This window comes from Nomascus leucogenys, chromosome 1a (assembly GCF_006542625.1).
Source record: "Nomascus leucogenys isolate Asia chromosome 1a, Asia_NLE_v1, whole genome shotgun sequence".
NCBI lineage: Eukaryota > Metazoa > Chordata > Mammalia > Primates > Hylobatidae > Nomascus > Nomascus leucogenys.
The window spans coordinates 94910692-94936623 of NC_044381.1; the positions used below are offsets into that span (position 1 = coordinate 94910692).

General features: G+C 40.7%; 1 protein-coding gene and 1 pseudogene across 2 annotated transcripts in view; both read left to right on the plus strand.

Moving 5' to 3' along the window:
- The first annotated feature begins 2626 nt into the window (after positions 1 to 2626).
- LOC100600029 lies at positions 2627 to 4299 on the plus strand (annotated as a pseudogene).
- A 4368-nt stretch (positions 4300 to 8667) lies between these two features.
- The window catches only part of BRMS1L (BRMS1 like transcriptional repressor), a 46795-nt gene continuing 29530 nt past the window's right edge, over positions 8668 to 25932 (plus strand). Inside the window, exons 1-5 of one of the 2 annotated variants that reach the window (XM_030813625.1) lie at positions 8678 to 9007; positions 12473 to 12585; positions 14093 to 14183; positions 15663 to 15790; positions 17524 to 17603. In XM_030813625.1, the coding sequence (XP_030669485.1) occupies positions 14095 to 14183; positions 15663 to 15790; positions 17524 to 17603 (297 nt within the window). In that variant the 5' untranslated portion in view covers positions 8678 to 9007; positions 12473 to 12585; positions 14093 to 14094. Of the gene's footprint in view, positions 9008 to 12472; positions 12586 to 14092; positions 14184 to 15662; positions 15791 to 17523; positions 17604 to 25932 lie in introns of both variants that reach the window. The other variant, XM_030813619.1, reaches the window with a different exon arrangement.

Sequence of the window (25932 nt, forward strand, 5' to 3'; positions counted from 1 at the left end):
CACCATGCTGCCTAGGCTGGTCTTGAGCTCCTGGGTATTCAAGCCATCCACCTGCCTTGGCCTCCCAAAGTGCTGGGTACAGGTGTGAGCTGTCTGACCATATATTTCTGTTGTAATTTCATTGATCATGATTTATTGTGTTCAGTTATCTTTTGATATTTAATTTTTAAAGCAAGTAACATTCACAGACAAGTCAAGAAGCATTAAATGAAATATTATGATTTATTATGAACAGAGAGCTGAAAATCATACACAGTGAGTATAGAACTCAAGCAAAATATGTTAAGGAGATTTGTTGAAGCAATAACTGCTGATATTATTTAGTAGCATAAGGAAATGACTCAAATATGGAGACAAGTAAACTATATTTTAATTTTCTCTCTCATGCCCCAAATTTAATTTACTATCAAGTTTTGTCAATCTTACCTCCAAAATATCTCAAATTTCTCTATTTTGTTTCCCCCACACAGCCTCTACCTGTCTAAGCTGTCAGAATATTTTATCACAGTATCTGATTGATATTGAGATAAAGTATCATTTTCTACTAAGCAACCAGTGATCTTTTTATAAGAGCTAATCTCAAATCAATGTAATTTTATCACTAATCTAATCTTCTCCTCTTACAAACTTCCCAGTAGTAGCCACTATTTAGGATTTTTAAAAATCTAATTTCCTTACCATAATTTATCAAGCCTTTGCTTATCTCACCAATCTCACCTTGTGTCTCTTTCATTCTTGAACATTAATAACCATCCACAGTGTTCTCTTTATTCCTCAAACATGAATATGCCAAGCTTTTTTCCACTTCAGGACCTTCACATATACTATTCTCTCAGCTTATAATGTCCCTCCTCTCATTCCGATCTGGGCTAACTCCTACTCATCTCTCAGGTCTTAGCTGAAATATTACTACTTTAGAGAGGCCTTACCTGCCATCCACTCCCAGTCTCAATTGGGTCTCTGTATTATACCGTCATAACACTGTCAGAGAGCATACCTCAGTTTGTTAAGCTGCTTAATATTTATCTCTCTACTTTTCCCTAAGTTCTATGAAGTCATAAGCTGTGTCTCATTTGTTCACCAATGAATCTATTGAATCTAGAACAGTACTTCAGGTTAAATACAAATTATAGGAGGCTATTGTTTTGGACTAAGTTCCTGCACTAGGCCCCCACAGATCAGACTAAAAATCAAAATGGAGTCACCTATGATAAAGTTTCACATCACCAAACCTAAACTAGATTGTTATCTTACCTTCCAAGAATTAAGAGAGAGATATGAGGGGGTCTCCAAAAAGTTCATGAAAAATGTGTATTATAAACAAACAAAAAAACAAAAAAACTGGCTGAGTGCAGTGGCTCATACCTCTAGTCCCAGCACTTTGGAAGGCCGAGGCAGGTGGATGGCTTGAGCCCAGGAGTCAAGACCAGCCTGGGCAACATGGTGAGACATGTTGCCCATGGCTAATACAAAAATTAGCCAGGCATGGTGGCATGTGCCTGTAGTCCCAGCTACTTGGGAGGCTGAGGCGGGAAGATTGCTTGAGCTCAGAAGGCAGAGGTTGCAGTGAGCTGTGATCACACCACGGCACTCCAACCTAGGCGACAGAGGGAGAACCTGTCTCAACAAACAAAACAAAAAAAATCCCAAAACTATAGAGGTCAACTTTTTTTTCAACAAAATAAGCTTATATTAACTTGTTATAACATGCCCGGACAGAATCTAGTTTGAGGCACTGAGAAGAATAAAACATCAGTTTGTAAAGAGCCCCTATCAGAGCAATGTGAATTCTGCTAAAGTTGAAGCAAGAACAAACACCAAATTTATGATGAAGCTTGGATGGAAGGATAGTGAAATCACTGATGCTTTACCAGAAGTTTATGGGGATGTTGCTCCAAATAAATCAGCGGTTTACAAACAGATAACTTATTTGAAGAAGGGACAAGATGATGTTGAAGATGAAGCCCACAGCATTAGACCATCCACATCAATTTGGGAGGAAAAAGTTAATCTTGGTCATGCCCTGATTGAAGAGGACTGATGATTAACAGCACAAACAATAGCCAACACCATAAACATTTCAACTGGTTCAGCTTACAAATTTTTGAGACAGAGCCTTGCTCTGTCACCCAGGCTGGAGTGTGGTGGTGTGATCTTGGCTCACTGCAACCTCTGCCTCTGAGGTTCAAGCAGTTCTCATGCCTCCACCTCCCAAGTAGCTGGGACCACAGGTGTGCACCACCATGCTCAGCTACTTTTTGTATTTTTAGTAGAGACGGCGTTTCACCATGTTGACCAGGCTGGTCTTAAACTCCTTGGCTCAAGTGATCTGCCCCCCTCAGCCTCCCAAAGTACTGGGTTTACAGGCGTGAGCCACTGAGCCTGGGGGATTGTTTCATTCTTAAGCAATTGGAATCACAGTTTCACGTAGTTGGAGTAATTATAAGTTGGTCTCATCTAGTTGTCAGTGTAGATCCTAAAGCCCCTTTAGTTTGAATGATGAGAATATTTATCCTGATTCGATACTAGCTATTAATAGCAGCTCTGGTGTCCTATCTTTGTTTTTCCAGCTCCTAGCATTTGACCTGAGTCAATCAGTAGACAAAGTTTACGGATTGTGTAGCTGATGTCTCTGCCCCACCATGTGGTGGAGCTTGGAATTAAATTTGCTTTATTTCAGAAGGTGGATCTGCTGATTAAAAACAAGCACAAGGAATATAATGAGGGTAAATCAGAGTAAAACCTGGAATTCTAACTGCTTCCTTATACCTACTTTATTCCAAACAAAGATGAAATTAAAAATTTTATAAATACATATTTTAATATTTCCTTCCTGCCCACCAGGATACAGTTCTCGAATACACTCCTCTCACTGTGGAGACACTGACCAAGAGAAATTCTCACACATATGCCTGAAGAAAAGGTACATATAACAATGTTCATGGCTGGGCACGGTGGCTCATCCCTGTAATCCCAGCATTTTGGGAGGCTGAGGTGGGTGAAGCACTTGAGGTCAGGAGTTCGAGACCAGCCTGACCAACATGGTGAAACCCCATTTCTACTAAAACCACAAAATTAGCCGGGTGTGGTGGTGGGCGCCTGTAATCCCAGCCACTCCAGAGGCTGAGGCAGGAGAATTGTTTAAACCTGGGAGGCGGAGGCTGCAGTGAGCCCAGATGGTGCCGTTGTACTCTAGCCTGGGCAACAAGAGCAAAACTCTGTCCAAAAAAAAGCAAACAAACAAACAAAAAAATGCAATGTTCACTGAGGCAACTTTTTTTTTTTTTTTTTTTTTTTTTTTAAGACAGAGGCTTACTCTGTCTGTCACCCAGGCTGGAGTGAAGTGGCACAATCACAGCTCACTGAAGCCTGGACCTCCCAGGCTCAAGCCATCCTCCTACCTCAACCTCCCAAGTAGTTGAGACTACAGGCACGCACCACCATGCCCGGCTAATTTTTGTATTTTTTGTTGAGACGGGGTTTCGCCATGTTGCCCTGGCTGGTCTCCAACTCCCAATCTCAAGCGATCCGCCTGCCTCAGCCTGCCAAAGTGCTGGCACTACAGGCGTAAGCCACTGTGCTGGGTCTGAGACAACTGTTTTTAATAGTGAAAAAATTGGGAGCAGCCTCCCTGTCCATTAATAGGTAAATGGGTAATCTGTAATATTCATTCAATAGAATATATTTACTAAATGGAACATGTTATGGCAGGTAAAAATAACTGGATGAGAGCTACCTGAATCACAATGGGTAAATCTCAAAAACATCACTAAGGAGAAAGTCAAGTTGTAGCATATGTAATGCATGAGACCACTTAAAAATATGAGCATTTTGAGACCGTGCTGGGTTGCCGCCGCCGCTGCAGCCATCGTGCCAGCCCCTCAGGTCTCCGCGAGGCCGGGTGACCGTCCAGAGTGGGAGACAAGCCAATTTGGGAGCAGATAGGATCCAGCTTCATTCCACATTACTACAAGTTATTTGATAACGATAGAACCCAACTAGGCGCAATTTACATTGACGCATCATGCCTTACGTGGGAAGGACAACAGTTCCAGGGGAAAGCTGCCATTGTGGAGAAGTTGTCTAACCTTCGGTTCCAGAAAATCCAGCACAGCATCATCGCGCAGGACCATCAGTTCACGCCGCATAGCTGCATCATCAACATGGTTGTGGGCCAGCTTAAGGCGGATAAAGACCCCCATCATGGGGTTACACCAGATGTTCCTATTAAAGAACATCAACAATGGTTGGGTTTGCACCCATGACATGTTCAGGCTCGCCCTGCACAACTTCGGCTGACCTCTCAGCAGGCACTCATGCTGTTTCTTCCTCCCTCCTCTCCCCAGTGCTATTCCCACTCCTCCAGATGCTCCAAATATCATGCACAAATGAGCAGGGCCGCGGCGGGAGTGGGCGCAGTGCGCTGCTGCCGCCGAGGTGTTGTGCATGATGTTTGGACGCTAGACTAGTTGCCTCTGACTGGAGAAGTTTGTATTGTACGAGCGCATGCCTTGGAAAGACTTAAGTAATGCAAAAGATTGTCCTTTTTTTTTTTTTTTAATCTACTGACAAGTTGCTGTAGTAACCCAAAGAAGTGAAGAGAAAGAAGCTGCCTCACCGCCCAGACATTGATTTGTTCAGATGTTTCAATACCTCATGATACAATAAACCACAACATTTTTCTGAAATAAAAAATAAAATAAATAAAATGAAAACATGAGCACTTTAAACAGGCCAAACAATACTATATATTATTTTTGGATACATATACAAAAATAGTATGAATAGATGCATGGGTAACCAAAGCACATGGTAACCAAAAACAGGATAATAGTTACTCTGGAAAGGGAAGGAGAGAATTAGGATTGAGAAGCATCGGAAGCAAATGTAAAATGCTAAGATTTGACAGAGCTGAGAGGTAGGTACTGTGTTACATATGCAATGTTCTGAATACCTTTCTCTGTGTTTAAATATTTATGACTTAAAATATTACACAAAACAGACTAGAAAAAAAGTATACCCCAAAGAAGATAGGGGAGGAAAACTAGAAGGAAAATGCCAAAATTACTATATGCCTACTTTGTACCAGAGCAAACCCAGTAGGAGATGGAGTGCTATGGGATTATCTACCAAGAATTATGACAGGTGTGTTATTGGAGAGAATGACACTGAGCCAAGAGCTAAATTCTTCAAAACGTGAGAGGGAGTGACCCTGGGTTATATAGATGACACCCACATATATACTGTGTGGTATATCCTGATGACAAACTGGCAGATTTTAGGGAAGAGGGAAGCAGGAGCCTCTGGATGGAAAAGGGACAACGAGGAGCATACCCACTCCATGACAAGGCTCAGGAGGAGGGGGAGGGTACAAAGAGAGCAAGGTCCTAAGGGAGAGCCATATTTCCTTTAGAACAAGAATGAGGGAACAGTTCAGGGAAGAGAATGAAGATATAGGAGATTTTGATGATGACTGGCTATGAGTTTCAGAGCTCTACAAATATGTAAATATGAATGGATTAATAAGTGAGACTTAAAATATATTTAATGTTTATATAGGCCCTATGTAAAATGTAAAGTGCTTTATAAATGTAAGGCATACTGGACCTCCCAACTGCATAATAATAATAATATAATAATAATAATAATCATTATTACCCTTTTAACTGCCTTGATTAAGGAAACTTCATTCTGCTTCCATGACTTTATTTTATTTTGTATTTTCTAAATCAACAAAATTATTTTTTAGCCTTATTAACTTTTCCCTATTATGGTTCTTCTCACATTCCCTACACATCTTTTCTAAAATCTGTTTGAGAGGAGGTGAGAGAAACTCTTGCCTTAGGCAAAATACTCTCATGCAACTCTAATTGCGTGATCTCCTATTACTCTGTCTGCCTTAAAATTAAACTTAATGATGACAGGAATTTTAGAGCTGGAGGAGAACCTAAAGTTAACACACTGCAAACTTCTTGTTTTACAACGGATCAGAGATTATGTGGTTTGCCAAACTTTATAATTTGGTTACTAGGAGGCTAGAACCCATGCCTCCTCCTTTCCACCTTTCCTGTTTTTCCTGGAACAGCAGAAACAGAAAGCAACCACTAGAGGCGCACTGTATGCCAGTGGTTGCACACAGATTTTTATGTCAGACTACCCAAGTTCAAATCTTAGATCTGCTATGTAGTAGCTGTGTGACTTTGGCTAAGTACTCTAACTGCTCTGTGCCCTGGTTTTTTCATCTATAAAATGGAGGGCATAATAGTATCGACTTCATAAGATTGTTATGAGGATTCAGTGAATTAATGTACTTTAAGCACATAACATAATTGGCACATTGAGTGACCAGAAATCTAATTGTTACCATTTAGCACACACTCTGATAGCTGCTGATATTTAGAGGCCAGGGATTTTACCCACAGCCGTTTTTGTTTGATCTGAAGTTTAAAGAACACAAGCAAAACAAAACAAAAAACATCACTTGAGATAATGTTTATAGTTCTAGATATTTCCAAAGATATCCAAATTTCCGGTTTCTCTTTGAAATCAGAAGGTCTGACATTGGTAGGCCAAAATTCTCAGGTAGTAACAATTGGCTGGGGCCAAATGCAGCTGCCCCGTTTAATCCGTACCACTCATGTAAAGCTTTCTCTTTTAACTTGACCTGCCTGACCACTGCATTCCTTTGTATTTGCATTTCAGCTTAAGACAACCTCTGCTTTCAAGGAACTCACAATCCAATAGGTGAGATGCATTTGCTAAACAATTTACAATATACTGTGATAGGAACAAGTATAAACTTGCAAATTTCAAAATACAGCAGTCAACTGAAGGAACAGGAGTGCTCTGAATGGTAGAGGTGCTGACGGTGATATGTGTTGTCTAAAAAGTGGCTTTGAAAAAGAAAAGGAGAGGAACAGGGTTGTAAAGGAAATAGAATGTGCAAAGACATTGAAACGGGAAACAGCTTGTGTGTTTAGAAACTATAAGGAGTTCAATTTTGGACAATATTGTACAATGAGAAAGGGAGAAGTAGGCTGACACTAAATATAATACACATCCCTTATTTTGTATTTTACTCTGTAAGAGATGGGTAGCACTTAGAAGGTTTTCTGTCATTAAATTACAAATCTAGGTCGGGTACAGTGGCTCACACCTGGGAATCTCAGTGCTTTTGGGAGGCTGAGGTGGACAGATTGCTTTAGACTAGAGTTCGAGACCACCCTGGGCTAGACCCTGTCACTAAAAAAAAATGAAAATATTAGCTGGGCATGGTGGCATGTGCCTGTGGTCTCAGGTATTTGGAAGGTTGAGGCGAGATGATTGCTTGTGCCCAGAAGTTTGAGGTTGCTATTGCATTCCAGCTTGGGCGATAGAATGAGGTCCTGTCTCTAAATAAATAGATAGATAATTAAATAAAATTGCAAATTTAACTGCATATCTTTGGAGCTTGTCTTTGAGAATGCAATGCTATACAATCCACAATATTCTATGAACTTTTTAAAATTTTCTCTTTGAGAAGGAGACAGGGTCTCACTCTGTCACCCAGGCTGGAGTGCAGTGGTGCGATGTCGGCTCACTGCAATCTTGACCTCCCAGGTTCAAGCGATTCTCTCACCTCACCTTCTGGAGATTGGGTTTCACCATATTGGCCAGGCTGGTCTCGAACTCCTGACCTCAAGTGATCCGCTCGCCTCGGCCTCCTAAAGTGTGGGGACTACAGGCGTTAGCCACCCTGCCGGCCTGTACTATCTTTCAATGGCAAATTGCCACTTCAAGAAGAAGAAACTCTGTCGTTATAACGGGTAAAATATAGTTTTAAGATTGGTCTGCAAAGGAAGTTTCCTTATCTGTAAAATGGGAATAACAATGGCACCTAACTCAGGGCTATTAAATTGAGAATTAAACTCACTAAACCCATGTAAAGAGCTTACCAAGATACTTGATACAGAGGATAAATGGTCACTTAATGAGTTATGATACCTATTGAGTCTTCCTTGTTTATGTACCCTTTTTTTGAGAAAGTACATCTCATTAAGTTTGTATTTTTCATTGAAAACTAAAGTTAAATCAGGACTGATGGCATTTTCCGACTGCATTTGGTAAAAAATAAACGCAAAAAATACGAGATTGAAAATGCCAAGATAAAACTGTATTAATTGTGAAAGTTTCAAGAATAATTTAAAGATTTTTGCACAACATAGAAAGTGCAAGTTATCGTCTATAGTTAATAATTAAATAAAACAGTTTATTAGTGGTAGGTAATAAAAGTGCTTAGTAAAAGAGACGGTTCTCCAGTTCCCCAGGCTCAATGAGCAGGCAAAGATCCTTTTAGGCAAAAGACATTTTCACATCTAACAGTAACATCTCTGATGGTCAGGCAGGTCAAACAATCCCTTGGCGGGAAATAGATAAGTACAGACTAAATTCGCACAATCTGTTTCTGTTTAGTTTATAAACTGCGATCCAGAGTGTCAGCTTTCGTGCCTTGTGGGACTTGAAGTCCAGAAGGAAGAAGTGATCAGGGCTGCCGAGGCATGGAAGCTTGCAGCCCCTGCAGGTCTCAGCCCTATGAACTACAACTCCTGGCAAGCATCGGAAGGCCGCGTCGTAATTGCGGGCAACCAATCGTACCAGAGCAGGGCAAGCCCCGCCCTCTGGCTCGGTGGACGGCCTCCGCCAATGGCAGAGCTCCCATCGCAGAGCCTGCGGGTTAGGTTGTGAGGCCCGGGCCGGGGGCGGGGAGGAGCCAAGGGGGCGAGCAAGTCGGCGGCTGGGTGGGTCGGGGCGTTCCGCGCGCCCTTCATTGAAGCGGCGGTGGCCGGGCTGGGCGCCGGTAGTGGAAAGCGACGGCGCGGCTGGAAAATGCCGGTCCATTCCCGAGGGGATAAGAAGGAGACCAACCATCACGATGAGATGGAGGTGGACTACGCCGAAAATGAGGGGAGCAGCTCCGAGGACGAGGACACTGAGAGCTCGTCGGTCTCCGAGGATGGAGATAGCTCAGGTGCGCGACCCAGCAGGGCTGGGACCCTGAGCCCCCGCGCTCAGCGCGCGACAGGCCGCTCTCCGCACGCCAGGCGGCTGCGTCCTGCTGGGAAAGCGGGGCGGGGACAGAGGGAAGGGGCGGAGACTGGCTCTGGGCCCTGGGCTGCACCCGGACCCGTCGCTGGGCGCTGTCTGGCTCCTGATGGGTCCCGGCGGCGGGGCGGGGCGGGCCTGGGCTTGTCCAGCTCCCGAACGCGGCGCGGTCCTGCCCCCGGTGGTGCCCTGGAGCGACCGGCCCAGGCGGAGAACTTCCCGCAGCAGACAAACTGGAAATGCCTCCTCTCCCCAGCCCACCGACCTCTTTCCCTATTTTCACCTTTGCAACCCTCACTTCTCAGCGCGAGTGGGTTGCCGGGACAGAGGGTCGGCTTAGTGATTAACCTCAGTTTGCAAGTCAACTTGCCGGTCAGCACTTTTACATCAGTGTCTTTTCGGGGGCTAACTTGAGAGAGGTCCCGTTCAGTAGCTCCCTGAAGTTTGCAAGACTGAGAGGAAGGGACCAACATTCGGGCTCATTTTGGATCTTCTTATGCTTATAAATTGGCTGAGTTTTGGCAGCGTTGAAAATTCTCCAACTCTTTTCTTCCCTTCAATTTTTTCTAACTTTGGGCTGTTTTAAATTATTTTGGGTGGGGGAGAAGGAGGGCAGATTAACACCACAAATGAATTTTGCAAAATTTTAGGAATGGTTATTCTAAAGTGAAATGGAATTTGTGATTACCGGGATTATTTTCTTTCGATTCAAATGATGGAGATGAGACTGACTTCTTTGTCTTGGCCTGATTTTGGTTATCTAAAGGAAGCATTGATGATAGGTTGATGACAGCCTAGTATCACCCAGATGCCCTCTTTTCATGTTTCTCTTGCAAAGCAAATCTCCATGGAAGGATATAATTTCAATCAATAAATCAGCCATCCAAAAATATTTATGAGTGACTTCTTTGTGCAGCACTGGACAGTACTCAATATGAGGGATAAATAGTTATTATCTGGGCTTACTTAAAGAGCTATGATACGTCACCACTTGATTAAATTGCCAAATGAATGCTCAACTAAATATTGCTGTAGGAATTCAGAGGCAGAGGAAATCGTTTCAATATTGGGTGGTCACAAAGCCTAGCTGAAGAAGGTGGGATTACCTTATCTTGAAGAATGAGTAGAATTTGGGTTGGGGTGGTGGGTATCCCTACAGGGAGAGGAATGTAAGAAAAAGTACAAGGGCCAGAGTTTAGGGCTTATTCAAAAGAGCGTGAAAACCTTGGGAGAAGGAGTTGAGCTCGGAAAGGAACAGGAAAGTATAGATGTGAGTGATTTCAAAGAGCGCACAAAACAGGATTGATGAATGCAAGTTTAGGATTGAAGGTAAGAGAAAAAACCAAGATACCAGGAAAGTGGTGGTAGCATCAACAGAAATAGAAAAGTGAAAGATTTGAGATGAAGGTGAAAGATAAGAGTATTTCAGACATGTTGCTTTTCTTTTTTTTCTCTCTCTTTGAGATGGAGTCTCGGTCTGTTACCCAGGCTGGAATGCAATGGTGTGATCTTGGCTCAGTGCAACCTCCGCCTCCTGGGTTCAAGCAATTCTCCTGCCCTAGCCTCCCGAGTAGCTGTGATTACAGGCGGGTGCCACCACACCAAGCTAATTTTTTGTATTTTTAGTAGAGACAGGGTTTCTCCATGTTGGCCAGGCTGGTCTCGAACTCCTGACCTCGTGATCCACCCACCTCAACCTCCCAATGTGCTGGGATTACAGGCATGAGCTACTGTGCCCAGCCTTTTTTTTTTTTTTTTTTTTTTGAGAAGGAGTTTTGCCCTTGGCACCCAGGCTGGAGTGCAGTGGTGTCATCTTGGCTCACTGCAACCTCCACCTCCAGGGTATAAGCAATTCTCCTGCCTCAGCCTCCCGAGTAGCTGGGATTACAGGTGCCTACCACCACGCCTGGCTAATTTTTTGTATTTTTAGTAGAGACGGGGTTTCACCATGTTGGTCAGGCTGGTCTTGAACTCCTGCCAGGTGATCCACCAGCCTCAGCCTCCCAAAGTGCTGGGATTACAGGTGTGAGCCACCGTGCCCGGCCAGACGTGTTGGTTTTTTTGTTTTTTGTTTTTGAGACAGAGTCTCTGTCGCCCAGGCTGAAGTGCAGTGGCGTGATCTCAGCTCACTGCAACCTCCGCCTCTGGGGTTCAAGCGATTCTCCTGCCTCAGCCTCCCCACTAGCTAGGATTACAGGCATGCGCCACCATGCTCAGATAATTTTTGTGTTTTACCGTGTTGGCCAGGATGGTCTCGAACTCCTGACCTCAGGTGATCTGCCTGCCTTGGCCTCCCCAAGTGTTAGGATGACAGGTGTGAGCCACCGTGCCTGGCCGATGTGTTGCTTTTGGAGTGATGGCAGTATGTTTAAGAATGCCCAACTGGTAAATGGAAATATGACATTGGAACTTGCCTGATATGGAAAGGGGAGAATAATTTGTAAGTCATCTGCCCTGCCATGAAAGTAGGTGAGATTTCAAAAGCGGGAAATGTAGAGAAAGGAGAACATCTAGACTGTATGGGAATATATTTCTTTTTTTTTTTTTTTTTTTTTTGAGACAGTCTTGCTCTGTCACCCAGGCTGGAGTGCAGTGGCACGATCTTGGCTCGCTGCAACCCCTGCCTCCTGGGTTAAAGTGATTCTCCAGCCTCAGCCTCCTGAGTAGCTGGGATTACAGGCATCCTCCGTCACACCTGGCTAATTTTTGTGTTTTTAATAGAGATGGGGTTTTGCCACGTTGGCCAGGCTGGTCTTGAACTCCTGACTTCAAGTGATCCACCCGCCTCTGCCTCCCAAAGTGCTGGGATTACAGGCGTGAGCCACCGCACCTGGCCTGTTTGTGAATATGTTTCTTAGATCTATAAAGTATTTTGTCTTCAAATGTTCTTGCATTTATGATAGGAGCAAGGATCTCATAAAATTCTATTTGTTAAAATTCTCCCCCTATAATTTTTATGTTGACTGTTGTGATTTTTAACTTTTAAAAATTCCATCCCAAAAAATAATGGACAACTTAATTTTTGAAGAATGTGATAATAATTTGAACTGCAAGTCAAAATTTTAAGTGCAAAGAAATTGTTTAAATAAATTTTGCAGTTTGCTTCTGTTAAAGCATCTCTGTTCTACCATATGTCTTTCATGTTAAACTTTCACAGTGTTTTCTTCTGAAATGTTGGTACTGAGCAAATTCTAAGGCTACAGAAAAGCCTCTCCTATCCAGAGACCTTGGATAGTGAGTCATCTTGAGGGACCAAGTTTTAAGTAGCCAAGAAGTAAGCAATCAAAAGCTAGAAATATTTTTAATCTGTTTTAGAAAATTTGAAAAAAATGAGTCATAGCCTTCCTTGTTATATAAAAATAATTGAACGTGATTTAACTCTTTCTCATAGTTTGACTTTTATTTGATGAAGATCAAGATGCAGATCATTTTGTGCTTCAGTTATTTTGATGAATGAATATATGTGATGGGAACATAGAAAATGTGGACTATAGGACAGACCTGGTAATTAACAGTTGCTTTCCTTAAAAAATTTGTATTTTCCTTCTCATTTGCCTCTTTCTCACTGATAGTAATAGGGGGAGATGGAACAAGGGAACGTAGGAATGACAGACCAGGAGAGCCTGTGGTAAACATAATAAGATTAGTTTTCTTTTTTCTTTTTCTTTTTTTTTTCTTTTTTTGAGATGGAGTTTCACTCTTGTTGCCCAGGCTAGAGTGCAATGGCACGATCTTGGCTCACCACAACCTCCACCTCCTGGGTTCAAGCGATTCTGCTGCCTCAACCTCCCAAGTAGCTGGGATTACAGGCGTGTGCCACCACGCCCAGCTAATTTTGTATTTTTAGTAGAGACAGGGTTTCTCCATGTTGGTCAGGCTGGTCTCGAACTCCTGACCTCAGGTGATCTGCCTGCCTCGGCCTCCCAAAGTGCTGGGATTACAGACGTGAGCCACCATATCTGGCCTTTCTTTCACTTTTCTTTTCTTTATTTTTGAGACAGGGTCTCTGTTGCCCAGGCTGGCGCAATCTGGGCTCACTGCAACCTCTGCCTCTCAAGCTCAAATGATCCTCCCACTTCAGTCTCTCGAGTAGTTGGGATTACAGGCATCCAGCACTATGTCTGGCTAATTTTTGTATTTTTAGTAGAGATGGGGTTTCACCGTGTTGCCCAGGCTGGTCTTGAACTCTTGAGCTCAAGCAATCCTCTGGCCTCAGCCTCCCAAAGTGCTGGGATTATAGGCATGAGCCACCACGCCCGGCCACTTTTCTTTTTTTATGTGACAGGCAAATCAGCCATGTGAGCAGTTCTGAAAGAAGAATCCCAAAAATGTTTTTGAGCAATGTTAGCCTTTAAAGGACACAGTCATTTTGGTGCTACATTCTGGTGAGTTGGTGGAAAAGAAACCAAAAGTGGGCTAATTACTTTATAGTCATAGCTTATAGTCAGTCCTTTAAAGTGATTTAAAAATGATTAAAAATAAGAGGGTCTAGAGACCAGTATAGTTTTATATACTCATCTGTATTTTAGATTAAATCTATAGTGGATTTTTTTTTTTTTTTTTAGACTAGGTCACTCTGTCACCCAGGGTGGAGTGCAGTGTCACAGTCATGGCTTACTGCAGCCTCCAACTCCTGGGCTCAGGCGATCCTCCTGCCTCAGCCTCCTGGTAGGTGAGACTACAGGCTCATGGTACCGTGCCCAGCTAATATTTTTATATTTTGTAGAGATGGGGTCTTCCTATGTTGCCCAGGCTGATCTTGAACTCCTGGGCTCAATCTGTCCTCCTGCCTTGGCCTTCCAAACTGCTGGAATTAGAGGCATGAGCCACCACGCCCAGCAGAAATTATTATTTTTGATAAATGTTGTTTATTTTCTTTTAAGGCTTAATATAGGTCTTCCCTTCATATTACAGTTTTTCTTCCTATTTGAATTACGTTCAGATATATTTGAGATGTTCAGATAAATTTGAAAATTAAGTTTATCTTTTATATTTGCCTTTTTATTAACAGAAATGGATGATGAAGACTGTGAGAGAAGAAGAATGGAATGTTTGGATGAAATGTCCAATCTTGAAAAACAGTTTACCGATCTCAAAGATCAGTAAGTAGTGACTTTATAAGGCCATTGTCACTGAATCTCAACCTTGTCACTTGTATACTAGCACAAGAGCAACTAGATTGAGTTTCAGCTGTTTTCCCTTTTGTATTTTATGAGACTGACCAATTTGAAAGAGGCTTCAGCTATTGTTTGTCTACTAAAGACCTCATTAACTGGACAGAGGGTTTGGAGGCAGGGGTTTTTTGTGGGCTTGAACCCAGGAGTTGAGACCAGCCTGGGCAACATCGGAAGACCTGGTCTCCACAAAATATTTAAAAATTAGCTGGACGTGGTGGTACGTGCCTGTGGTCCCAGCTACTTGGGAGGTTAAGGCAGGTGGATCGATTGAGCCCAGGAGGTCAAGGCTGCAGTGAGCTGTGCTCGTGCCATTGCACTGCAGCCTGGGCGACAGAGTAAGACACTGTCTTAAAAAAAAAAAATTAGTTCTGTCCTGCAGGATTATTGCCAAAAATAAACACTGAGTTGTATCATACTCTAAACGTATTGGTGTGACAGCTGGCAAATTAGAGTATTTGTAAGTGGCCTGTAACAGGGACCTCCTGCCCCATTTTTGAGTTCCTTGTTCATTGAGCAACTAATTTTGTTATGGCTTCTTCATTTGTAGTTGAGACAAACGTAGTATGTCAGCTCATAAAGACATTGGTTTTACCTTTATTAGTCTACTTCCTCTTTGTTCTTTTAAAAAATTAAGTAGGCTGGGCCGGGTGCAGTGGCTCACGCCTGTAATCCCAGCACTTTGGGAGGCTGAGGCGGGTGGATCACGTGGTCAGGAGATCGAGACCATCCTGGCTAACATGGTGAAACCCCGTCTCTACTAAAAAAATACAAAAAAAAAAAAAAAAAATTAGCCGGGTGCCTGTAGTCCCAGCTACTCGGGAGGCTGAGGCAGGAGAATGGCATGAACCCAGGAGGCAGAGCTTGCAGTGAGCGAGATCACGCCACTGCACTCCAGCCTGGGTGACGGAGCGAGACTATGTCTCAAAAAAAAAAAAAAAAAAAAAAAATTAAGTAGCCTGAATACGGTAATACTGACTCCTTTTCAGGAAAGGTAGAGAGAAGCTAAGTAATTATTTATTTTGACAACTGGTAATGTCTGTTCAAAATGATTTCTTTGTTTCTTTTAAACTCAGTGTTTAAATGACCTTTTCTCTTAGAATTGGTTTTATTGTTCTGTGGTTAAAACAAAAACACACATTAGTAGTGCCAAAAAGTAGTTATTTCAATTTTATTTTTTGTATTGGGAATTGACCATTAAAGAGTGATAGATAGGTATCTGTTTTGTGATTATGTGCATAAAGTCAAATGATGTAACTGAGTTCTCTGCTTGAGATCAAGGCAAAAATACATTTGATAGATTATTAGAATATAAATGATATTGGGAACAAATAATGTATAGAAATGGCAAATTGTTAGCCTTTGTTGAGATTTTTAAATTAACATATTAATTTTTGCTTTGTTAAGACTTTATAAAGAACGATTAAGTCAGGTGGATGCAAAACTACAAGAAGTCATAGCTGGAAAAGCACCAGAATACTTGGAACCGCTGGCAACTTTACAGGAAAATATGCAAATTCGTACAAAGGTAGCAGGTAGGAAAGTGAAGAATCTTTTCCATATATAGAATGTAAACTCTTCAATAGCTTTAAAAGGTGTTTATCAAGTAAGTGTTTTATGTTGATGGGATTACAAGCATATTTACATCGACCAGAATATTTTACTTTTAGTTAGCCCACAGTTATTGTATTTATTAAATACCTCTTGCTTTGCTCTGCTGCTGTGGGGGATTTTAAAAAAAAAGCCCTCAAGTTGCTTACAGTGTTGTTGAGAAGATAGTTCCACATGTGGTGATACAACTGGAAACCATGATACTTTCATTAAGAGAGACTGTTACTATCACACTTTAATTCCCTATTAGATTAAGTGCTCTTGGCATTTTTTTATATGTAAAAGTGATAGGATTTTTTTTAATTTATAAAAAATTTTAAAAATGTTTGATCAGGATATTATAGAACAGGAAACTTGCCTTAAACTAGATAATTTGATTTTTCTTTTTTACTTTGATAAGTTTGGTTACTCATTTGTGGCTACAAATAAACAAAGATGCACTATATTTGTATGGTTACATTTCAGTCTTGTGTTTGTAAATGGGATCCAGCCTCAGTATCATGTCCTAGCACTCATAATCAAGGGATATATATGATTTTTCATAGTCAAAAGCTAAACTTTAATTAGTGGAGATGCTGGTTGCTTTTCCTCTTATGTGGCACTAATTGACCCTTATGTACCTGTTAGATAACACCTAAGGCATTGTTGATAATAAGTTCTTTTTACTAAGCCCTCCTTTAACCAAATTTTATTTTTGAGTGCTTAATATTATGTAGATGATATGATACTCTTCACTGCTATCTTTACATATTGACTTAACATACCCTTAGAAGTAAAAATATCCCTAATTTTCTTTGTTCTTTTAGGTTACATGGATGATCAGGAAATATTACTTGAGTCGATTATTTACTTTTCTACTCTGGCCTCTTTTATATTTTGATTTTGCAGAGTAGTGCGTGTGAATGTGTTGCTGATGACGTAGTTCCAGATATCTGTCTCTTGCCTTTACTATATACAAAGAGAGATAATTACATTTCTAGGGCCAACTATGGCATAAAGCTTAGAATACATATCCAGAGCTCTTTGTGTGCCGTTTTTGTAGTGACATATTTGCATGGCCATGTTACCTATTTTGTACTATTGTCCTGTTAGGGTCTAAGTTAAACTATCTTGGGTATCCATCCTCTAGATAAAGTCCTGTCAGGAGCACTGCAGACATAATTGATTTTGTTATATCAGTTTATATACATTTACTCCTCATGGAAGCTTTGGATTGAAAATAATAGTTAAAAAAAAAGTGGTTTTGGTGGGGTATAGTATGTAGCCATAACTCTGAGTATATGTGATTGATGACACCGGAGTTTATTGTCTCCGTTGCTATTTTGAGAAACTTGAGAGATTGCTTTTCACAGGAAAAGAGTTTTATTTTCATTTTGATCATTCTGTATCAAACATTTAGGAGTAATCTTTAGAAGAATAGATTAAGAACAAAAACTAGCAGTACAGTTTCTTTCTAGCTCTTATAATTTCTAATCTTTTTGGATATATATTTTAAGTGAGCCTTTTTATTTTTAGTCTTTAAAGACAAAGTTAGACTCACTTTTCAATTTTTTCTTGATCCATCTTATTAAATACAGTGAGGACAGAATTCCTGTAGGGAAGTGATAATGGAACTCCTCATTGCTAACATAATCAGAGTAATTGTGTTTGGTTGCAGGAATCTATAGAGAGCTCTGCTTAGAATCTGTAAAGAACAAATATGAATGTGAAATTCAAGCTTCTCGCCAGCATTGTGAGGTACTGTCATTTTGCATAACTTTTAAGCTAAATTCATCTCTTCAAGCCTTTTCTGAGTATAGTAGTTAAAAAAGTAAACTAAGTAAAACAAAATTAAATAGTACTTTAGCTCATCATTTGTGTGTAATTAAAAAAAAAGAATAGAGTTGCATTGGAAGCTGTATTGGAGATAGGGCACAAAGAAAGGACCATAAAAAAAAAAACTGAGATAATTTTAGAAGTTTTGCAGCTGTTACTTTAAAAAGACTTTGCAACGATTTTGTCACCTGGCATTACTGAAAATATTAGTATAATTAGTATAGTGTGGATTAGATTTACAAAATATACACTCAATGATGCAGTTAGGATGTTGGGCTATAGAATTAGTTTCTGTCTGTCTAGACCTATTTCCACATCTTTGGGCAGAATTCTCTATGGGAAAAAAATAGGTGTATTTTTCTGTATGTTCTGTTTATTTTGCATTTAACCCATTTATGCTGAAGGTTGCAATTTTTATGTGTGTGTGAAAAATCAGATCTTGGTGATGACCTTGAACAGTAGGATATAAATAACTCCCACAAGCTTAACATTCCAGTAATGGAACACTAGGCATAAATGGGTTAAAAATATTTATAGCATTTAAAAAACATAGTGCCCACCAGGCATGGCGGCTCACACCTGTAATCTCAAGAGTTTAGGAGGCTGAGGCGAGAGGATTGCTTGAGCTCAGGAAGTCAAGACCAGTCTGGGCAACATGGTGAGACCCCCACCTCTACAAAAAATAGAAAAATTAGCTGGGCATGGTGGCAGGTGGCTGTAGTCCTAGCTACTCAGGAGGCTGAGGTAAGGGGATTGCTTGACCTTGGCAGGTTGAGGCTGCAGTGAGCTGTGATTGTGCCACTGCTCTGCAGCCTGGGTAACAGAGTGTCACCCTGTCTCAGAAATAACAACTACAACAACAACAAGCAAAAAAAACCCATAGTGCCCATTTTGCAGATAACTTTTTATCAAATCTAGACAAGATTATAGATATACACATAGAAATAAGAGGACAAGTTCTATAACGATTCTTCTGTCACTTTAATTGTGCCGTAAACTAAGAGTAGTTAGGTATAAAAATGATAGAGCTCATTGTTTCATTTTCATAATTATAACTGAGATTGATTATCTTTTTGGCGTTTACTAGCTGCTTGGATATTTTTTCCTGAGAAGTGCCTATTTGTATTTCTTGCCTTTTTGTTGGCTTTTAATCTTTTCCTCACTGACTATGTAAGTTCTTTATATATTCTGGCTATAAATGCTTTGCTGGTTATATGCTTTGCAAATCTTTTTGCCCAGGTGGTACGATGTTTTCACTCTTTCTGATGACTTGCTGCAAAGAAGTTTTACATTTTAATGTAGTTGAATTTATTATCTTTTTATTTATGGTATGTGTTTTGTTTTGTTTTGAGACAGGGTGTCATTGTCACTCAGGCTGGAGTGCAGTGGCATGATCATGGCTCACTGCAGCCTCTACTCCCCTGGCCTCAAGCCATCCTCCTGCCTCAGCCTCCTGAGTAGCTGGGACTACAGATGCATGCCATCACACCCAGCTAATTTTTAAAATTTTTTTGTAGAGAAGGGGTTCCACTATGTTGCCCAGGCTGGTCTCAAACTCCTGGGCTCAAGCAGTCCTCCTGCCTTGGCCTCCCGAAGTGTTGAGATTACAAGTGTGAGCCAAGGATGTGCTTTTTGTGTCTTCCTATTTTGAGGTAAAAAGATGTATTTTCCTTTAAAAGTTGAAATTTTGCTTTCAATATTTAGATTGCAAAACTACCTTTAATTAGTTTTTGTGTATGGTATAAAGTATGGTTCTAGGCCGGGTGGGGTGGCTCATGCCTGTAATCCCAGGACTTGGGGAGGCCGAGACGGGCAGATCACCTGATGGCCATTTTCACGATATCGATTCTTCCTATTCATGAGCATGGAATGTTTTCCCATTTGTTTGTGTCTTCTCTTATTATCCCTTGTAAGTCGTATTCCTAGGTATTTTAATCTCTTTGTAGCGTTTGTAAATGGGAGTTCACTCATGATTTGGCTCTCTGTTTGTCAGGAGTTCAAGACCAGCCTGACCAATATGATGAAACCCTGTTTCTACTAAAAATACAAAAATTAGCTGGGCGTGGTGGCACGCGCCTGTAATCCCAGCTACTTGGGAGTCTGAGACAGGAGAATCGCTTGAATCCAGGAGGCAGAGGTTGCAGTGAGCTGAGATCGTGCCATTGCACTCCAGCCTGGGCAACAACAGCAAAACTCTGGCTCAAAAAAAAAAAAAGAAAAAGTAAGGTTCTAATTTTATTTTTTTTTGTATATGGATAGGTAATGTCAACACTATTTATTACATACACCCTCGTTTCCCCACAACTCAGCAATTTTCTCTCTTTTGTATATCAAATGCCCATATATGAGCTGGCCTGTTAATAACCTTTTTCATTTGTTCCATATGTTTCATTTGTTCTCTTTGGCTATCTCTGCACCAATATCACAGTATCTTTTTCTATTGCTTTTAGTCTAGTAAGTCTTGATAACTCTGTGACTTGATACTCTTACTTTGCTCTTTTTCTTCTTTTTTTTGAGGCAAGTTCTTACTCAGTTGTCCAGGCTGGAGTGCGGTGGTGTGATCCTGGCTCACTGCATCCTCTGCCTCCCGAGTTCAAGCGATTCTCCTGCCTCAGCCTCCCAAGCAGCTGGGACTAGGCATGTGCCACCATGCCTGGGTAATTTTTTTTTTTTTTTTGTATTTTTAGTAGAGACGAAGTTTCACCATGTTGGCCAAGCTGCTCTCGAACTCCTGACTTCAGGTGATCTGCCCGCCTTGACCTAAAATGCTGGGATTACAGGCCTAAGCCACCATGTCTGGCCCCAATTTTAATTAAAAAAAATTTCTTTTTTAAAAAATTATACTTCAGGTTCTAGGATACATGTGCAGAATGTGCAGGTTTGTTACATAGGTATACATGTGCCATGGTGGTTTGCTGCATCCATCAACCCATCATCTACATTAGGTATTTCTTCTGATGCTATTCCTCACCTAGCCCTCCACCCTCCGACAGGCCTCGGTGTGTGATGTTCCACTCCCTGTGTCCATGTGTTCTCATTGTTCAACTCCCACTTATGAGTGAGAACATGTGGTGTTTGATTTTCTGTTCCTGTGTTAGTTTGCTAAGTATGATGGTTTCCAGCTTCATCCATGTCCCTGCAAAGGACATGAACTCATCCTTTTCTATGACTGCATAGTATTCCATGGTGTATATGTGCCACATTTTCTTTATCCAGTCTTTCATTGATGGGCATTTGGGTTGGTTCCAAGTCTTTGTTATTGTGAACAGTGCCGCAATAAACATACGTGTGCATATGTCTTTATAATAGAATGATTTCTAATCCTTTGGGTGTATACCCAGTAATGGGATTCCTGGGTCAAGTGGTATTTCTGGTTCTAGATGCTTGAGGAATTGCCATACTGTGTTCTACAATGTTTGAACTAATTTATACTCCCACCAACAGTGTAAAAGCTTTCCTATTTCTCCACATCCTTTGCAGCATCTGTTGTTTCCTGACTTTTTAATGATCACCATTCTAACTGGCGTGAGATGGTATCTCATTGTGGTTTTGATTTGCATGTCTCTAATGACCAGTGATGATGAGCTTTTTTTCGTATGTTTGTTGGCTGCATAAATGTCTTCTTTTGAGAAGTGTCTGTTCATATCCTTTGCCCACTTTTTGATGGGGTTGTTTTCTTCTTGTAAATTTGTTTACGTTGCTTGTAGATTCTGGATATTAGCCCTTTGTCAGATGGATAGATTGCAAAAATTTTCTCCCATTCTGTAGGCTGCCTGTTCACTCTGATGATAGCTTCTTTTGCTGTGCAGAAGCTCTTTAGTTTAATTAGATCCCATTTGTCAATTTTGGCTTTTGTTGCCATTGCTTTTGGTGTTTTCATCATGAAGTCTTTGCCCATGCCTATGTCCTGAATGGTATTTCCTAGGTTTTCTTCTAGGTTTTTATGGTTTTAGGTCTTATGGTTAAGTCTTTAATCCATCTTGAGTTAATTTTTGTATAAGGTATAAGGAAGGGGTCCAGTTTCAGTTTTCTGCATATGGCTAGCCAGTTTTCCCAACACCATTTATTAAATAGGGAATCCTTTCCCCAGTGCTTATTTTTGTCAGGTTTGTCAAAGATCAGATGGTTGTAGATGTATGGCATTATTTCTGAGGCCTCTATTCTGTTCCATTGGCCTATATATGTGTTTTGGTACCAGTACCATGCTGTTCTGGTTACTGTAGCCTTGTAATATAGTTTGAAGTCAGGTAGCATGATGCTTCCAGCTTTGTTCTTTTTGCTTAGGATTGTCTTGGCTATATGGGCTCTTTTTTGGTTCCATATGAAATTTAAAGTAGTTTTTTCTAACTCTGAAGAAAATCAATGGTAGCTTGATCGGAATAGCATTGAATCTGTAAATTACTTTGGACACAATGGCCATTTTCACGGTACTGATTCTTCCTATCCATGAACATGGAATGTTTTTCCATTTGTTTGTGTCCTCTCTTATTTCCTTGAACAGTGGTTTGTAGTTCTCTTTGAAGAGGTCCTTCACATCCCTTATAAATTAGATTCCTAGGTATTTTATTCTCTTTGTAGCAATTGTGAATGGGAGTTCACTCATGATTTGGGTCTGTGTTTGTCTATTATTGGTGTATAGGAATGCTTGTGATTTTTGCATATTGATTTTGTATCCTGAGACTTTCCTGAAGTTGCTTATCAGCTTAAGGAGATTTTGGGCTGAGACGATGGGGTTATCTAAATATACAATCATGTCATCTGCAAACAGAGACAATTTCACTTCCTCTCTTCCTATTTGAATACGCTTTATTTCTTTCTCTTGCCGGATTGCCCTGGCCAGAACTTCGAATACTATGTCGAATACGAGTGGTGAGAGAGGACATCCTTGTCTTGTGCCGGTTTTCAAAGGGAATGCTTCCAGCTTTTGCCCATTCAGTGTAATATTTGCTGTGGGTTTGTCGTAAATAGCTCTTATTATTTTGAGATACGTTCCATCAATACCTAGTTCATTGAGAGTTTTTAGCATGAAGTGGTGTTGAATTTTATCGAAGGCGTTTTCTGCATCTATTGAGATAATCGTGGTTTTTGTCATTGGTCCTGTTTATGTGATGGATTACTTTTATTGATTTGTGTATGTTGAACCAGCCTTGCTTCCCAGGTATGAAGCCGACTTGATTATGGTGGATAAGCTTTTTGATGTGCTCCTGGATTCGGTTTGCCAGTATTTTACTGAGGATTTTCGTATCGATGTTTATCAGGGATATTGCCCGGAAATTTTCTTTTTTTGTTGTGTCTCTGCCAAGTTTTGGTATCAGGATGATACTGGCCTCATAAAATGAGTTAGGGAGGATTCCCTCTTTTTCTATTGTTTGGAATAGTTTCAGAAGGAATGGTACCAGCTCCTCTTTGTACCTCTGGTAGAATTCGGCTGTGAATCCATCTGGTCCTGGGCTTTTTTTGGTTGGTAGGCTATTAATTAGTGCATCAATTTCAGAACTTGTTATTGGTCTATTCAGGGATTCGACTTCTTCTTGGTTAAGTATTGGGAAGGTGTGTGTGTTCCGGAAGGTATCCATGTCTTCTAGATTTTCTAGTTTATTTGCATAGAGATGTTTATAGTATTCTCTGGTTGTAATTTGTATTTCTGTGTGATCAGTGGTGATATCCCCTTTATTATTTTTTATTGGTTCTATTTGATCCTTCTCTCTTTTCTTCTTTATTAGTCTGGCTAGCAGTCTATCTAAAACCAGCTCCTGGATTCATTTATTTTTTTGAAGGGTTTTTTGAGTCTCTATCTCCTTCAGTTCTGCTCTGATCTTTGTTATTTCTTGTCTTCTGCTAGTTTTTGAATTTGTTTGCTCTTGCTTCTCTAGTTCTTTTAATTGTGATGTTAGGGTGTCGATTTTAGCTCTTACCCATTTTCTCCTGTGGGCATTTAGTGCTATAATTTTCCCTCTAAACACTGCTTTAGCTGTGTCCCAGAGATTCTGGTATGTCGTGTATTTGTTCTCATTGGTTTCAAATAACTTACTTATTTCTTCCTTAATTTCGTGATTTACCCAGTTGTCATTCAGGAGCCGGCTGTACAGTTTCCATGTAGTTGTGCAGTTTTGAGTGAGTTTCTTAATCCTGAGTTCTTATTTAGTTGCACTGTGGTCTGAGAGACTGTTATGATTTCTGTTCTTTGGCATTTGCTGAGGAGTGTTTTACTTCTAATTATGTGATCAATTTTATTTTTTATTTTTTTAAATTTTATGTTATGTTATTTTATTTTATTTTTTGAGATGGAGTCTTGCTCTGTCCCCCAGGCGTGATCTTGGCTCACTGCAAGCCCTGCTTCCTGGGTTCATGCCATTCTCCTGCCTCAGCCTCCCGAGTAGCTGGGACTACAGGCGCCTGCCACCACACCGGCTAATCTTTTGTATTTTTAGTAGAAATGGGGTTTCACCATGTTAGCCAGGATGGTCTCGATTTCCTGACCTCGTGATCCGCCCACCTTGGCCTCCCAAACTGCTGGGATTACAGGCGTAAGCCACCGTGCCCGGCCTATGTGGTCAATTTTAGAATAAGTATGATGTGGTGCTGAGAAGAACGTATATCCTGTTGGTTTGGGGTGGAGAGTTCTGTAGATGTCTGTTAGGTCTATTTGGTCTGGAGCTGAGTTCAAGTGCTGAATATCCTTGTTAATTTTCTGTCTCATTGATCTGTCTAATATTGACAGCGGGATGTTAAAGTCTCTCACTATTATTGTGTGGGAGTCTCTTTGTAGGTCTCTAAGAGCTTCCTTTATGAATCTGTGTGCTCTTGTATTGGGTGCATATATATTTAGGATAGTTAGTTCCTCTTGTTGCATTGATCCCTTTACCATTATGTAATGCCCTTCTTTGTCTTTTTTGATCTTTGTTGGTTTAAAGTCTGTTTTATCAGAGACTAGGATTGCAATCCCTGCTTTTTTTTTTTTTTTTTTTTTGCTTTCCATTTGCTTGGTAAATATTCCTCCATCCCTTTATTTTGAGCTTATGTGTTTCTTTGCACGTGAGATGGGTCTCCTGAATACAGCATGCTGATGGGTCTTGACTATCCAATTTGCCAGTCTGTGTCTTTTAATTGGGGCATTTAGCCCATTTACATTGAAGGTTAATATTGTTATGTGTGAATTTGATCCTGTCATTATGATGCTGTCTGGTTATTTTGCCTGTTAGTTGATGCAGTTTCTTCATAGCGTCGATGGTCTTTACAGTTTGGTATGTTTTTGCAGTGGCTGGTACCAGTTTTTCCTTTTCATATTTAGTGCTTCCTTCAGGAGCTCTTGTAAGGCAGGCCTGGTGGTGACAAAATCTCTCAGCATTTGCTTGTCTGTAAAGGATTTTATTTCTCCTTTGCTTATAAAGCTTAGTTTGGCTGGATATGAAATTCTGGGTTGAAAATTCTTTTCTTCAAGAATGTTGAATATTGGTCTCAACTCTCTTCTGGCTTGTAGGGTTTCTGCAGAGAGATCTGCTGTTAGTCTGATGGGCTTCCCTTTGTGGGTAATCCGACCTTTCTGTCTGGCTGGCCTTAACATTTTTTCCTTCATTTCAACATTGGTGAATCTGACGATTATGTGTCTTGGGGTTGCTATTCTCGAGGAGTATCTTTGTGGTGTTCTCTGTATTTCCTGAATTTGAATGTTGGCCTATCTTGCCAGGTTGGGGAAGTGCTCCTGGATAATATCCTGAAGAGTTTTTTCCAACTTGGTTCCATTCTCCCTGTCACTTTCAGGTATGCCAGTCAAACGTAGGTTTGGTCTTTTCACATAGCCCCATATTTCTTGGAGAGTTTGTTCATTGCTCTTAATTCTTTTTTCTCTAATCTTGTCTTCATGCTTTATTTCGTTAAGTTGATCTTCAATCTCTGATATCCTTTCTTCTCTTTATTGATTCGGCTATTGATACTTGTGGATGCTTCATGAAATTCTCATGCTGTGTTTTTCAGCTCCATCAGGACATTTATGTTCTTCTCTTAACTAGTTATTCCAGTTAGCAGTTCCTGTAACCTTTTATCAAGGTTCTTAGCTTCCTTGCATTGGGTTAGAACATGCTCCTTTAGCTTGGACGAGTTAGTTATTACCCACCTACTGAAGCCTACTTCTGCCAATTCGTCAAGCTCATTCTCCGTCCAGTTTTGTTCCCTTGCTGGTGAGGAGTTGTGATCCTTTGGAGGAGAAGAGGCGTTCTGGTTTTTGGAATTTTCAGCCTTTTTGCACTGGTTT